A 16,768-nucleotide genomic window follows, 5' to 3' on the forward strand; every position below is an offset into this window, starting at 1 on the left:
TTAGTGAGCCACCATGCCTGGCCTCTCAGACAATTTCAAAGGAATTAAATCATACAAACTATATGTCCTAACCATGATGAAATAAGAAATCAGTTATAGAAAGATCTTTGAAAATTCCCAAATATTTGGACACTAATTAACACACTTTTCAATAACACATGGATTAAAGACAAAAACTAAGGGAAAATTATAAAGCATTTTGAACTCAATGAAAATGAAAATACAACATAGCAAAATTTGTTTGAATACAACTAAAGCAGTGCTTTGAAGGAAATATATAGCACTAAATACCTATATTAGAAAAGAAAGGTCTGAAGTCAATGACTCCAGTTCACACTTTAAACTAGAAAAAGAGGGCAAACTAAATCCAAAAGCAGCAAAAGAAAATAAATAATAAAGAGCAGAAATCAGTGAACTAAAAACGAAAAACTGATGACAATGAAATCTGATTATTTGAGAAAAGACATTGATAAAACTCTAGCTAGATTTATCAGAATAAAAAGAGAGGAAGACACAAGTTAACAACATTATGAGTAAGAAAAGACATCAGTATAGATCTTATATATATTAAAAGGTAATAAGGAAGTATGAATACCCTCATGGCAATAAAGTTGACAACTTTAGATAAATAGACAAGTTTCATTAAAGATACACAACATCAATGCTCATTTAAGAATAAACAAAGGCCAAGCATGGGGATGAGTGTACGTAGTCCCAGCTACTCAGGAGGCTGAAAGAGGAGGATCTCTTGAGCTCAGGAGTTTGAGGCTAGCCTGGGCCACATAGTGAGACCCCCAACTCTAAAACAAACAAAACAAAATAAACTCAAGAATAAATACATGAATAACTCTAAATCCACTTTTAACACTGAATTTGTGGTGTAAAAGGCTATTCCAGGCTCAGGTTGGCTTTACTGAGAAATTCTACCTAACAATTTGACACAAATTCCTTCAGAAAAGTGAAGAGGAGGTAATTACTTTCCAACTCATTCTATTAGGCTAGCATGATGCTTATACCAAAACCAGAAACACATTACAAGAAAACTCAGACCAATTTAAATACATTTAATCAATTAGCCACATATGTTGAAATGAATTCGAAAAAGGTCTGGGGTTGAAAGTCCAATTAGTAGGTTAGAGAAACAGGCTAAAAGGAAAATGACAATTCTAATACTACAGTTACTTTTCTGCTAGAGTTATTCTATTTTATGTAACTAAAATCATACAAGATCATACTTAAGATATTGCAGAGGAGGGCCGGGCACAGTGGATCACACCTGTAATCCCAGCATTTTGGGAGGCCGAGGCAGGTGGATCACTTGAGGTCAGTGATCACCAACATGGTGAAACCCCGTCTCTACTAAAAATATAAAAATTAGCCAGGCGTGGTGGCGTGCACCTGTAATCCCAGCTACTCAGGAGGCTGAGGCAGGAGAATCACTTGAACCTGGGAGGCAGAGGTTGCAGTGAGCCAAGGTCACGCTACTGCACCTCAGCCTGCATGACAGAGCAAGACTCCATCTAAAAAAAAAAAAAAAAAAAAAGATATTACATAGGAAATGCAGAATTTGGTTTGGAGGACTTAGCAGATGTGACTGAGGGTGGGGACAAGACAGAAGTTACAGGCATATCTCAGAGATATTAGGGGTTCAGTTCCAGGCCACCATAATAGTGAATATCATAATAAGGTTAGTTATAAATTCTTTCATTTCTCAGTGCATATAAAAGTTATGCTTTATAACTATGGCCTATTGAAGTGTACAATACCACTATATCTAAAAAAGTGTACATGCCTTAATTTAAAATACTGCTTAAAAAAATGCTAGCAATTGTCTAAGCCTTCAGCGGGTCATCATCCTTTTGCTGGTAGAGGGTGTTGCCCTGATGTTGATAGCTGCTAATAAATCAGGGTAGTTATTGGTGAAGGCTGAGGTAGCTGTAGCAATTTCTTAAAATAATAAAGTTCACTGCAGTGATTGACTCTTCCTCTCACAGATTTCTCTGCAGCATGTGATGCTATCTGACAGCATTTTACCCACGTAGTACTTTTTAAATTGGAGTCAATCCTTTCAAACCCTGCCACTGCTTTATCAATTAAGTTTAAGTAATATTCTAAATCCTTTGTGGTCATTTCAACAACATTCATGGCATCTTCACCAGGAGTAGATTACATCTCAAGGAGCCACTTTCTTTGCTTATCCACAAGAAGCAACTTCTCATCTCTTCAAGTTTTATCATGAGATTGTAGCAATTCAGTCACACCTTCAGGCTCCACTTCTAATTCTACTCCTCATGCTATTTCTACATCTGCAGTGAAGTCCTTCACTGAAGTCTTAAGCCCTCAAAGCCATCCATGGGGGTTGGAAGCAACTTCTTTCAAGCTCCTGTTCATGTTGATATTTTATATATGTATTTTCTTTTGAGACAGTGTCCCTCTGTTGTGCAGGCTGGAGTGCAATGGTATGTTCGCAGCTCACTGTAACCTCCACCTCCCAAGCTCAAGCAATTCTTGTGCCTCAGCCTCTTGAGTAGCTGGGATTACAGGCATGCACTCACCATGTCTGGCTAATTTTTGTATTTTTAGTAGACGGAGTTTCGCCATATTGGCCAGGCTGGTCTCAAATTCCTGGCCGCAACTGATAACACCCACCTCAACCTCCCAATGTTCTTGGATTACAGGCGTGAGCCACCCTACCTGGCCTCATGTTGATATTTTGTTCTCTCGTGAACCACAAATGTTAATGGCATCTGGAATGGTGCCTCTTTTCTAGAAAGTTTCCAATGTACTTTGCCCAGATCCATCAGAGGAATCACAATCCATGACAGCTGTAGCCTTATGAAATGTATTTCTTAAATAATAAGACTAGAAAGTCAAAATTACTCCTTGATCCATGGGCTATGGAATGAGTATTGTGTGTACAGGAATGAAGGCACAGCAGCACTCTTGAGTGACTAGGTGACTTGTTCAAGGAACAGCAGTATTCTGAAAGAAATTTTTTTTTTTTTTTTTTTTTTTTTTTTAGCAATAGGTCTCAAAACTGGGTTTAAAATAGTAAACCATGTTGTAAACAGATATGTTATCTAGCCCTTGTTCCATTTATAAGCACAGGCAGAATAGATTCAGCACAATTCTTAAGGACTCTAAATTAGCATTGGCTTCAGCTTAAAATTACCAGCTGCACTGGCTCCTAACAAGAGTCAGCTTGTCCTTTGAAGCTCTGAAGCCAGGCATTAACTTCTCTCTAGCTATGAATGTCCCAGGTGGCATCTTCTTTCAATATAAGGTTGTTTCGTCTACATCAAAAACCTGTTTCACATAGCCACCTTCGTCAATGACCTTGGCTTCTAGAAAATCTACTTCTAGCTGGACATGGTGGCTCACGCCTGTAATCCCAACACTTTGGGAGGACAAAGCAGGTGGACCACCAGGTCAGGAGTTCGAGACCAGCCTAACCAACATAGTGAAACCCGTCTCTACTGAAGGTATGAAAATTAGCTAGCCAGGCATGGTGGCACACACCTGTAATCCTGGCTACTCAGGGGGCTGAAGCAAGAGACTCGCTTGAATGCTGGAGGCAGAGGTTGCAATGAGCTGCGATTGCACCACCGCACTCAAACCTGGGCAACAGAGCAAGACTCCATCTCAAAAAAAAAAAAAAAAAGAAAATCTGCTTGTAGATAACTTGCTGCTTCACCTTGCACTTTTGTTAGAGACAGCTTCTTTCCTTTAGCCTCATGAACTAACTTCTGCTAGCTTCCTACTTTTCTTCTGCAGCTTCCTCGCCTCTCAGCCTTCACAGAATTGAAGAGTTGAGGCTTTGCTCTAATTAGGCTTTGGTGTAAACGAATATTGTGGCTAGTTTGATCTTCTATCCAGACCACCAAAAACAACATTAAGACTGTTTTGCTTTCTTATCATTCATGTGTTCACCAAAGTGGTACTTTTAACTTCCCTCTATTTCCTTGAATTCGTAAGTTGGCTTTCATGCCTGGCTAACTGCATTGTGCAACAGGCCTCACTTTCAGCCTGTCTGGGCTTTCAACATTTTTTCCTCAGTAAGCTTCATCATTGCTAGCTTTTGATTCCAAGTGAGAGACATGAAATTTTGTCCTTCCCCTTGAAAACTTAGAGGCCATTATAGGGTTATTAATTGGCTGAATTTTGATATTCCTGTCTCAGGGAATAGGAAGCCTGAGGAGGGGGAGACAGGAGAACTGACAGTGAAGAAGTCAAAATACGAACGTTTCTCAATTATTTTGCTATCTTATATGGGGACATTTTGTGGAGTCTCAAATTAATTATAATAGTAAGATCAAAGATCAATGATCACAAATCACCGTAAGTTGGAAACACTGCAAGAATCACCAAAACATGACAGAGATACCAAGTCAGCACACACTATTGGAAAAATGTTGCCCATAGACTTGCCAGATGCAGGATTGTCACAAACTCTCAACTCGTAAAAATACAGTCTCTGCAAAGTGCAAGAAGATGAAGAATGCAGCCGGCCGCAATGGCACACACCTGTAATCCCAGTATGAGGCCAAGGCAGGTAGATCACCAGAGGTCAAGAGTTCGAGACCAGCCTGGTCAACATGGAAAACCTCGTCTCTATTAAAAATACAAAAAATTAGCCAGGCGTTGTGTTGTGCGCCTGTAATCCCAGTTACTAGGGAGGCTGAGGCAGGAGAGTCGCTTGAATCCACGAGGCAGAGGTTGCAGTGAGCCAAGATCACACCAGTGCACTCCAGCCTGCTGGAAGACAGAGGGAGACTCCATCTCAAAAAAACAAAAAGAAAAAAGCAAAACAAACAAAGAAAAAAGATGAAGTATGCCTATAATGGTGGCAATGTGGAATTAGAAAAATGGTAGTGCTGGTGAAAGACAATAAACAGTAAAGGCATACACTTGGGATTGGAAATTCAGTGTTTTATTTGGAATGAGTTCAGGGTGCCAGTAAGATACCCAGTATAAGTATTGTAATAGCTAATATTCAGTGAGTTCTTAGTGTCAGATAGTTGAAAAGGTAAGACAAGCTCAGGAGAGAGGGAAACATGGTACTGAAGGTCATGCCAATATAACTGATTCCATTTACTACCTCTCATCATCAATTGCGGCTAATAGCATATTTTTTAAAAGAGATACTTTTCTGCGAATCTTAGGATGTTCTTCCCAGTAAGAAAATGATCATTATAAAATATGTTACTATAATGATACTCCTTAATCATGACTTGGTACAAGTCTGCTGTTCAAAGCAGCTACTGCTCCAACCAGGCACTGTGCTAAAAAGTCCTGTGGAAAAGGCCACATACACAAACCCAAACCCACTACCAGCAAGGGGTGCACTTTAAAGGCCTCTGGTCTCCCACCCCTACACATGCAGTTTAACATATCCGAAAACCAAAATGACACCTGGGCACGGTGGCTCACATCTGTAATCCCAGCACTTTGGGAGGCCAAGGCAGGCAGCTCACTTGAGACCAGAATTTCGAGACTAACCTGGCCAACATGGTGAAAACCCATCTCTACTAAAAATACAAAAATTAGCTGGGCATCGTGGCGGGTGCCTGTAGTTCCAGCTATCGGGAGGCTGAGGAACAAGAATCGCTTGAGCCTGGAAGGCGGAGGTTGCAGTGAGCCAAGATAGTGCCACTGCATTCCAGCCTGGGTGACAGAGTAAGATTCTGTCTCTAAAGAAAATACAAGGAAAAAATCAAAATGGCTCATGGCCTTTAGCCACAAAAGGCAGCTAAAACAGCTGGCCTACAAAGATAAATCAATATATATAGCCTCAACATCTCTAGACCAGCTAAGCCATCAGGTCATGCAGGATTCTAAATTTATCTAACACTAATAGGCTAATAGGCTGTCTTATCTAAATGACCACCCTGAGCACACAGCTTATTCACCAAATGGGAGGTTACCCCTCTTATAAATGGGAGAAGGCATTCTACCTGCTGTTGAAAGACAAAGTGACAGTTTTCATTGTACAAAATATCCTAGTAAGAAGCTGAGTTTGTGGAGGCTGGGGGCAAGGGAGATTCAGAGAGCAGCTACCACTTACTTGGATACTGCAAAATGTTTTATATGAAAAGCCTTGACTAGAGTTATTGCCACAAGACACAAAGATTACCCAATATACAAAAACTTCCATTTTTTGGTAGTAATCTTGAACCCTGGAAAAGCCTATTAACACCTTTCAGTTATAGAATTAAGGTGTAAATACACAGATAACTGTTCCAGAAATGGTTGAAATTACTACTCAACAGTGGCAAGATTTTAAGGTTTTTATTTTATTAAAAATATAGCAACATAATAGCAGCATCGTTTGATAAATCTTTACTAGTACCATTTAAAACTAGTCCTACTACAAATGAACACCACCTATGCAGCATGTTTATGTTTACATTTCAAACTCTTCCCTTGATAATCTAACACTGTTCTATTAATCTAATCAATATTAAGGAGGTAATTTAAGCATTAAGTTGATCTACACAGCTACACAGTATACTCAAATTTCATACTTGAATCTACCGTAGAAATCAGGAATTCTTTATTCCCCAACAGTGTGTTACCTACCAGTACCCTCAAAATGGTGGAAATCAACCTCTTCTTTCAGTATTTTTATGAATTTAACTTACATATATGGTTAAGAAATTATCTGTCTAGCAAATAAAAATAAACCAAGAATGGAACTCCTACTCCACACCAATCCTGGAAAAATAAAATTTAGAGGTAAAATATGTGAAATCTCCCAAAAGTTGGCAATTTTCAAAATTAAAATGTTAACTAGATATAAATTTGAAAATCAGGTAACAGACTTAAAACCTTTTATAAACATTGTATTAAGAAATGCTATATCTGATATAAACTAATTGTAACAAACTAATTGCTAGAAACTATAAAAGTACCTTAGAATGGAAGAGAGCTAGTTATTAGTTACTAAATCCAACTGACTGATTATAACCAAAGTCATAAATGGCTTTAGCTTTTATTTTTAAAATAATGCATTGCCAGGTGCAGTGGCTCACGCCTGTAATCTCAGCACTTTGGAAGGCTGAGGCAGGTGGATTGCTTGAGCCCAGAGGTTTAAGACCAGTCTAGGCAACATGGCAAGAGACCCTGTCTCTACAAAAAAAATTTTTTTAATTAGCTGGGCATGGTGGCACACATCTGTGGTCCCAGCTACGGGAGAGGCTGAAGTGAGAGGACCAACCATGCCAGAAAAGGTCAAGATTGCAATGAGTTGTGATCAAGTCACTGCACTCCAGCCTAGGTGACAAGAGTGAGACGCTGTCTCAAAAGAAAAGTAATAATAATATTATATTACTCTTCAGGCAAAACCACCAATAAAAGTGTACTAAAAACAAACTCACCCACAAACCCAGGATTAAGAGGGAAGCCAATTTTATTTTAAAATTTTATTACATTTATACTAAATTCCTGCTTCCAGAAATATAATTTAGCTCTTTTAAGAGCACTAGCTTTTAAAATTTGAAAATAAACAATCTAATTTTAAGTGAAAATTACATTAGTAAATAAACATGAGAAAATAATATATATGTAGTGAAAATAAAAAATATTTAAACACAAGAAACACATGTGCACTGCACTGCACATTTACTTTGTGGGAATGGCTCTACATTGTAACACACCCAGTTAAAATCAGATACTGTCTTCCAATGAAAACATAAGAAATGATTCACTGAAATTTTAAGTTATTCAGTGGCATCCCTCCAAAGGGATTCATTTTAATTGCTAATTCAACAATAATTAAATCATGCTCTTTATTTCTAATAGATTGAAAAAAAACTTAGAGGCCTATTACTCTACATTATAATTCTTGAATTTACATAGTATATCTTTCACTTGAGAGGGGAGTTGGATCAGGGTTCTAAGTTTTAAAATAAAGATAGCAACATATACATAGGAATTACTGAAGGTCTTGAAAATTATTACTATCACAAAATAAATTCTCTTGACCCCTCCCCCCCAAAAAAACCTTTTCATTATAAATGCCAGTATTTATTTTTAATTGAGCATGTCAAAATTTAAGCCTCTGGCACTGCCGAAGATCAACATAGCAGGTATTGAACCTCTTGAAGAAAAGAACTTGAAACACAGGGAAGATCAAAAGCTGACTAGTGTTTGCAATTATAAGCTAATTAGATTAGATAGAAAATAAGACCATAACTGCAGAACTTCAGGATTTAAAAGTTTTGACACAAAACTGATGTACTAGCTTATGAACGAATGCACCATCTTATGTTACTAGTTCAGTGTGCGTTGCTGAAAAGCAAGAAAAGGAGTACCAACAGAATTTGTCTACAATGATAAATCGCAACTACAACTTACAGAACAGAGTGTACTCTGTGTAATCAAGCTAAAAAAGATGATTACAGAAAGTATCAAGTATGAAATATCTGTCTTCTGGCCTTACCTCAAGTTTACCTGACAACAACTACCTGGGATTAATTAAAAAAAAAAAAAAAAAGAAGTCTTAAAGAAAAAAAAAATACCCTGAAAGAATAAACAAATGAAAACATATGAGCTCTTATAAGTGAAAAAAGTATGTCACATGCACACACGCACACACACACACACACCCTCTAGACCCTACAATGCCTTGCTTCCATAAGCCCATGTAAGAAAATGTCAACCCCCAATAACAATCTGATTTCCCTTTCTCCAGATCTCTTGTATTTCTACTCACTCTTAGCTTTTACAAATCACTGTTTCAAGATTATAGTAAGATTACTTTAAAGCTGAATAAATATCAGCAAGGAAAATAGCAGCAGGAACCAAATTAAATGTTAATCACCAACATAAAAAACATGTAAGAGTCCAGAGTACAAGAAAACACACATACTTTAAATGACTTGTTTTATAGACACCACACAAACACGCACTCTCCATGTCACAACCATCTCTATGCCAACCAAAACGAGGGCAGGATAAAACTAAAATGCTTTTTTGAAATGCATAAACAAATATTTTCCTCTAAAATACTTAGCTTTATTAGAGAAATGGTACTAAAAATAACAGATTCCAACATTTGCTCTATTTCTACTTATATATCATAAATAAGACAGCTGTTGATGCAAGACACACTCTTTCACAATCTTTCCATATGCACTCAAGCATTCTTTTATCAGAATAAGCTGTTTACCAGCCAACCGTATGTGGTTGAATGATTAAAATGACCATCTATACTTTACATAGTAAAGCATCTTCCAAAATTTTAATGTACACAGTGACAAAAAGGAAAAACAAACAAACAAACAAAAAACAGTAATTCTGAACACATGAAGAGTGATTAAGCAGCTTCATAATCGAATCAGGCTTCATTACTTGCAATAAGGGCAACTCTTTCCATTTCCCACCAAATACTAGTTTCAATCTTATTAACATTAAAAGAAAAGCAAATTGAAACCAAGTAACTAACATGCTACTCAGCTTTTTAGATCTAAAAAAGTAACTCTTCCCATGAGGTAAGGCAACTGAGTAATCTGATTGTATTAGATTGCATTAAAATAACTATACTTAATTTTTTAATAACTAATTAAAAGGTATTACTTTTTTGGAAATACAACAATGAGGAGTTCAGAAACCACAAGTTATAAGCACTGGGGAAAAACATAAGCAGTGTTGTCACTTTACTATGTGCATACTTTCTGTAAAAAAGTGAGCCTAAAAATGATGGATGACCTTTATCTTAAACTCAAGTACACATATCCTTAAACATAAAACAAATAACCTCCCAAATACTCCTAAGTCCTCCTTTTAAGTACAATTTCTGCACATCATTTATGAAAAGATGATTGAGAGGTAATAAGGCCATCCAATGTAGACAACTAAAGAGTTTTCCTCGATTTAAGGAAAATAAGAAAATGTTTCATTTTCAATTATTACAGTATAAAACTGATGGTCCCAAAGCTGCATGACTCTAAAGTCATTCTTGAAAACAGGACTTCCTTCTCATATTAGGTGAAATAAGAAGCTCTTCTGACATCCACTTACACACCTCTATGGTTATGAATGAAATATCCATCTAGATTCCATATGAATTGAGAATGACTAGCACATATAAAATTCTAGAAAACAGTATACCACATTGTAGAAGGCACTAAAGCTTCAGCTTGTGCTCCCATAGCCCATTTTCAAAAGCCAGTTTCCTTTTTATAAGGGCACCTTTGCCACCTACAGCTGACAAGACACACTGCAATATTATTCATAATAAGCTTGGAAATGTCAAGAAAATTTAGAAAGAAATGCTCACTTTGCGGGTAGACCCAATGATTCTAAACACTGAATACTAATTCATCGTTATTAGTATTCAACATAGTTGCTCTTCCTTTTGAAAGAGAACAGTAGCATGCATTGTCAGTTTTTTAATCCACTTATTTAAGCAATTTTAATCTGCAAAACTATTTTAACGAAAAATTGTCCTAAACAGTGAGCAAAAGAAAACACAATAGTGAGAATTTAACACAATCACTGTAAGTCCTGTGAAGTAAATGTTAAAACTTCTTACATACTTTGCACTTACAAGGGTGTGTATATATTTGCACCAATTTCAAGCACATCATCAAACTGTGTATACTGAAATTAAAAAAAGAGTAAAACCATACAAAATTCAGTAACTAGCTTTTTTTTTTTAAAGAGCCTCCAATGCTTATCTCCAGTCGTTAGGGATAGTACAAACTTGGATTTTTGATGTTCAATATATTTGCAATGTTCTTGGCAAACACTAACAAACCACACGACAAGTGTGTCGGCCACCATGGAAATGCACAGATTTTAGAAGATGAGTTTGGGTAACATCTGTTATTTTCATGATGTCCATGCTTTATTTTCTTACTCAATAACAAGATGGTCACAAAGTCATCTAACAACTGGAAAAGCTGTTAGATCCTATCCTTACGCTTAACTAGATTTCTTTCCTGTTTACATCTTGTTGAGAGAATTAAAAGCTTTGGATTTGATTCCAGCATTGACTGCAGAGGTACACTTGTCGGTCCTATACTGCTTCTGTTTTGGTAGAGAGGTTTTCTTCATTCAGCTGACAATTCCCATTGTGCTGTACTTTGTTTTCTTCAGTCCTTGGTGCATCCTTGTCATCTACTTCTTTGCTCACACTTGAATCTGGTTCTTTATTGTGCTCCTTCTCCTACAATGAGTAATTAAGGTATGCATTTAATAGTTTCCTCAAGAACTGCCTGCTATTATGACAAAAATGTGAAACTTTATCTTTTGTGAATTAAAAACCTGGGTATTATTTTCTCCCATTATGTTTTCACATAAAAGGAATATGCAAACACCATCAATCTGCCCTTTGTATTCTCATGAAAGATGGACAATCCATGGAAATTAAATTAGAGTAGGTGAACAGAAATTTTAAGCAAGTGCTCAATAAATGTTGCTGACACACTTGAAAAAGTGGGACAGATCTGTTGAAAGAGTGAAATAATTTCCAAGGATACCAGGATAGATTTTCAATCTGGAAACCAATGCAGCAAAAATAAGGAAATGTAGAAAAGGAAGTCATATCCCTCCTGGAAAAGACTGTTCAAGAACACTCCAATTTCTATCCTCAATTTAAAAGAGAATTAAATGAGAACAAACAGTGCCTGGCACATAGTAAATGCTTAGTAAGTGTTATCAATGTTATTGATGATGATGATAAACCTCTATCAGGATGACAGTACATAAATCTGTAAGATAGATGCTCCAAAATTCATAATTTCCAAATACAAATATACTTTACCAGTGTTAAGTAATTTAACATAATTCACAGCTACTTAAAATATTTATCCTAACATAATTCACACAACTACTTATTCAACCAGTGACAAAAAAAGCTAACTTGGTAGAATTTGGTTTTCCATTAGGTATTCTAACCCAACAAACCTAATGTTAACTATGAATTATACAACCAGTAACAGAAAGTCTTTTTAAATTTGCTGAAACATAAACTGAGGAAAATGGCATCAGGCAGAAATCCTAGCATCAAATACATTTGTTACTGTTGATTCCTTAAATTGTTCTTATTGCATACCATGTTATGATTCTCTAAAATAAGGAATGCAATTGTTATAGTTTTAACTGGCTCTTATCTCTTCAACATTTATTTTAAATGACCAATTAAATATTTTTAAATGCTAACAATGTACAAGACACTGTTCCCCAAAGAGCTTTCAGTCTAAAACCATTTGTATGCAATAAAGAACAATCTCCAGTGCCAGACACTGAATGACTGCTGCTTACTTTAAGAGAAGTACTGTTCTTCTCCACCTTCTCCTTCCCATCTCTGTCATTAGAGCTCTTTCTTGTAGACGTTGAACGTTCTCTCTCTCTTCTTTCACTGATGTGGTCCCTTTCTTTTTCTCTCTTTTTATCCTTCTTATTTCTGCTGTAAGAATATTGCTATGTAAGTTAAATCCTAAGAAACTGAAGATCTATTATATTCTTGATAAAACATCCTTTTCTAACACTGGATATCTAAAATAATACATTGTTAATAAGCATTAACAACAAGCTGGTTTGCAAAGTAACATAAATGAGTCCTTCAACCTGACCTACTCCACCCTTAGCCCAATCAGTTTCTTAAGGATACACAAGTCATTTTGGCAGAAGCCACCATATGTTCTCATAAAACACTATTTGGTATTGCCTATTTAATAGTTTTCAAATATTCAAGATTTATTTACGTACTGAAATAAGGAGAAAAAAAAACAAACACGTAACTGCCTCATTTTGCAAAGAGAAACAGGAAAGACAAATCAAATGATTGGTCAATTACACAGGGTGAATCAGAACAAGGTAGAAGGAATGGAAAGAGGAGTGACATTTTCTGAATGTATTTTTTTGTCTAATTTTAGTTCATAAGAGAAACGTTTTTACTTTCCTGGATAAAGTATTTGTTTCAAAAATACAAATATGGCCTTCATCTATAGCATCCTAAGCCTTCCATCATTCTCATGAAAAACAAAAACCTATAAGCAAATAAACAAAAGACCCCTCTGCTAGAAAATGACCTAAAAAACTATAACCAATTAGTAAGGCAGTGGATTAAAAAAATAAATATAGGCCGGGCGCGGTGGCTCAAGCCTGTAATCCCAGCACTTTGGGAGGCCGAGGCGGGTGGATCACGAGGTCAAGAGATCGAGACCATCCTGGTCAACATGGTGAAACCCCGTCTCTACTAAAAATACAAAAAATCAGCTGGGCATGGTGGTGCGTGCCTGTAATCCCAGCTACTCAGGAGGCTGAGGCAGGAGAATTGCCTGAACCCAGGAGGCGGAGGTTGCGGTGAGCCGAGATCGCGCCATTGCACTCCAGCCTGGGTAACATGAGTGAAACTCCTTCTCAAAAAAATAAATAAATAAATAAATAGAAATAAATCAATAGCTTTCCCATGTACAAACCTCCAATTAAACATAATGAAAAAAAGATCTCATTTCCAACAGTAACAACAAAAATTCCTAGGAATTAGGAAATGCATAAAACCTATACTAAACAAACACTGAAACATTCCTGAAAACACTAAGGATGGCCTGAATAAGATGTGCCACATTGCTTGTCTACAGCCATACCACCCTGCACATTCCTAATCTCATCAGATATACCACATTCCTGAACAGAAAAGACTTGTCATCATAAATCTTGATTTATTAATAAACCTGTTTATCACTTTTCCCTAAGTTAATTTATAAATCTAAGGCAATTGTAATACAAATCATCAATAGGTTTTATTTCTGGAACACAGACAATGAACTCATGTTCAAATGGAAAAATAACCATAAAAGGAAGGCTGACCATCCTCAAAAAAGCAATGATGGATACAGAGAACAGGCCTTGCCAAATACTTAAAAATATTGTATAATCTCAATAATTACAAGTGTGGGACACTGGCACACGATTGGCCAGTCAAACCAATCCATGCAAAACAAGCAAACATAGAAAAATATAGCACATGACAAAGGCAACATATCAAATTAATGTCACAAAAATTGAGTTTTTAACAAACAGGTATTGCAACAATAGGGACGCATTTGTAAAATAAAACTGAAACCATATGCCACATTGTACATAAGACTTTAACCACAGATTTAAATGCAAAATATAAAACTACAAAAGTACAAGAATAGAAAAGTTCTATTATAATCTTGGAATAGGAAAAGCTTTTTATCATTTTTTGACTCACATAAGAAGTCATAAAAGAAAGTTATTTTAAAAATGAAAAATCTTTGGCCAGGCACAGTAGCTCATGCCCGTAATCTCGGCACTTTGAGAGGCCAAGGCAAGCAGATCACCAGGTCAAGAGATGGAAACCATCCTGGCCAACATGGTGAAACCCTGTCTCTACTAAAAAAACAAAAAAAATTAGCCAGGCGTGATGGCGAGCACCTGTGGTCCCAGCTATTCGGCAGGCTGAGGCGGAAGAATCGCTTGAACCCAGGAGGCAGAGGTTTCAGTGAGCCGAGATTGCGCCACTGCACTCCAGCCTGGCGACAGAGCAAGACTCCATCTCAAAAAAAAAAAAAAAAAAAAAAAAGAGAGAAAAATCTTTGTAAAATCAAGTCTCACAAACAATTTTTTAAAAGAAACAGCAAACTGAGAATATTTATAATCATATCACTAAACTCCCTAATATAAAAGAGTCCTTGGAAATAGAAATGGAAACAAAAAGGCCCAACAGAAAAATGGACAGAGTACACAAACAATTCACAAGTGGCTTTCAAATGTATGAAGTCATCACTTTCTTCATAATTGTTTAAGAGTGCAAACTGCTGCCAACCCTTATGGAGGATAATTTGGAAATATCTCTCAAAAATTACAAATATGCTTATCATTTAACCTAACAATGCCATTTCTTCAGATTTTTTCCTACACACATGCACACTAAAAATGACTTAAGTCCAAAGCTATCATTACAGCATTATATAATTTATGGTAGGAAAATTCAAAAAACCCATTCTACTATAGCTTACTTTAATAACCAAGGTACTGCCATACGATGGAAGTCTATGCAATTATAAAAAGGAATTGAAGAATCTGACCTGGTAAGTTAAGTGACAAAAAGTCTTCCTGGTAGTTAAATGACAAAAGCAAGTGCACAACAGTGTGTATTTTGTGTTGCTTTTTATATTAGAAAAAAATGATACATTCTCATATTGTATCTATATAAGAAACTGGAAGCATATACAAAAAAAACTAAGGAAGTCATTACTTATGGGGACAGTGGATATGAGGACTTCCTGATATATGACATTTTATCTTTAATTTCTGAATGATGCAAATGTATTATTAATTGAAAATATAAAGTTTAAAAAATAAAGAGACAAATTCTAAAATTTTTTAAATATTTCTTGCTTTCTGTTGTTTAGTTTTAGCACAAGCTTCCAACCTACCTCCTAGGGGATGGAGATCTAGAAGATTTCCTTTTTATGGTTTTTGATGTTCTTGGCGATCTGGAAGAACTCCTGCTCCTCCTCCTACGCCTTTCCCTGGAAGCCAAAAATACAACATTTTTAAAAACAGTAATTGAAATAAAGGGCAATTCAAATATACAAAAGCAAAAGAGTCCTTGATACTCTCATATGAACTGTATTCTTTAGAGGCCAGTTTAAACTTATATCCTTTATGAACATGTTCAATCACGTAACTTTGGAGTGGGTCAAATTAAGAACCATATATTTTACAGACTGATGAAAACATCATCTAAGATTTCATATTAGGAAGGGCAGAGGACCTCCTCCTTTTCATCTGGTTTATTTGAACAACAATTTCTTCAGTAGAAAAAAATATTAATGGCGTTTCTGCTTCTCTCAAGTATGTTCTTTCTCAGCAGCTAAAACATGTTTTGCTTATCAAATCTTCTGTCCTGTATCTAGCTCCTTGCTGCCCTGCTGTGGATTATAACAAAGTAACAGGCCCTTTTCAAGAACTGAAACATAAACTGACCTGTAAAATGTGAACTTTCTCTATACCCAATTATTTATAATGTCTATTTAAAAAGCATTTACATTATTCTCATTTTAGAGAGAAATTGTTTTGCCCTCCAACCTCTTATTTCATTAATGTTGTTCTATTAATTTAAAAATTTAGTGCACAAGTTGCACTAAATTTAAGCAAAATAGTTAAAATCTGGGATGCAAATATGACCGGAATAATTACAAAGATTACATTTTTATTATTAAAAACCATTTTGCTTAGTAGATTAGCAAATGATATATATTCTAAACTACTTCAACTCGGAAACAATGAACTTCGTTAGGTCTGTAATTTAGGAGAGATGGTGTGAGGATATATCCAATGATCTATCTCACAAGGAGTTCTGATCATCAGTGACCACACAGCTGAAAAACAAAATCCTCTGCAATTCATGTTATCCTTACCCTCTCAGGAAACTGATTCTAAGAGACTAATAAAATATTTTGTCCAAGTTTTTCATTTTTAAAATAAAAAGTATTCACATGGCATGTATAACAGATGTTAAAATGCAAAGCTCAAGAACTTTGAGAACACAAGTTAATTCTACCTCTACCTAAGGCTCTCTCCTCCATTACCCACTTTTTTTTTTTTTCCAAGACAGTGTTTGGCTCTTGTTACCAAGACTGCAGTGCAATGGCGAGATCTTGGTTCACCGCAATCTCCACTTCCCAGGTTCAAGCGATTCTCCTCCCTCAGCCTCCTCAGGGTCTGGGATTACAAGCATGCACCACCACGCCCAGCTAACTTTGTATTTTTAGTAGAGACGGGGTTT

General features: G+C 36.2%; 1 protein-coding gene across 6 annotated transcripts in view; it reads right to left on the reverse strand.

Annotated features, from left to right (window-relative positions):
* Positions 1–6,273: 6,273 nt before the first annotated feature.
* The window catches only part of SREK1 (splicing regulatory glutamic acid and lysine rich protein 1), a 42,304-nt gene continuing 31,809 nt past the window's right edge, over positions 6,274–16,768 (reverse strand). For 4 of the 6 annotated variants that reach the window (XM_032279368.1, XM_032279379.1, XM_032279373.1 and 1 more), the window contains 3 exons: positions 15,414–15,509; positions 12,268–12,412; positions 6,274–11,170 (listed from right to left, as the gene is read on the reverse strand). In XM_032279368.1, coding sequence (XP_032135259.1) covers positions 11,021–11,170; positions 12,268–12,412; positions 15,414–15,509 — 391 coding nt within the window. In that variant the 3' untranslated portion in view covers positions 6,274–11,020. The remainder of the gene's footprint in view (positions 11,171–12,267; positions 12,413–15,413; positions 15,510–16,768) is intronic. The other 2 variants (XM_032279369.1, XM_032279382.1) reach the window with 1 other exon arrangement.

This window comes from Sapajus apella, unplaced genomic scaffold (assembly GCF_009761245.1).
Source record: "Sapajus apella isolate SASKATOON/1434 unplaced genomic scaffold, GSC_monkey_1.0 scaffold1, whole genome shotgun sequence".
Taxonomy (NCBI): Eukaryota; Metazoa; Chordata; class Mammalia; order Primates; family Cebidae; genus Sapajus; species Sapajus apella.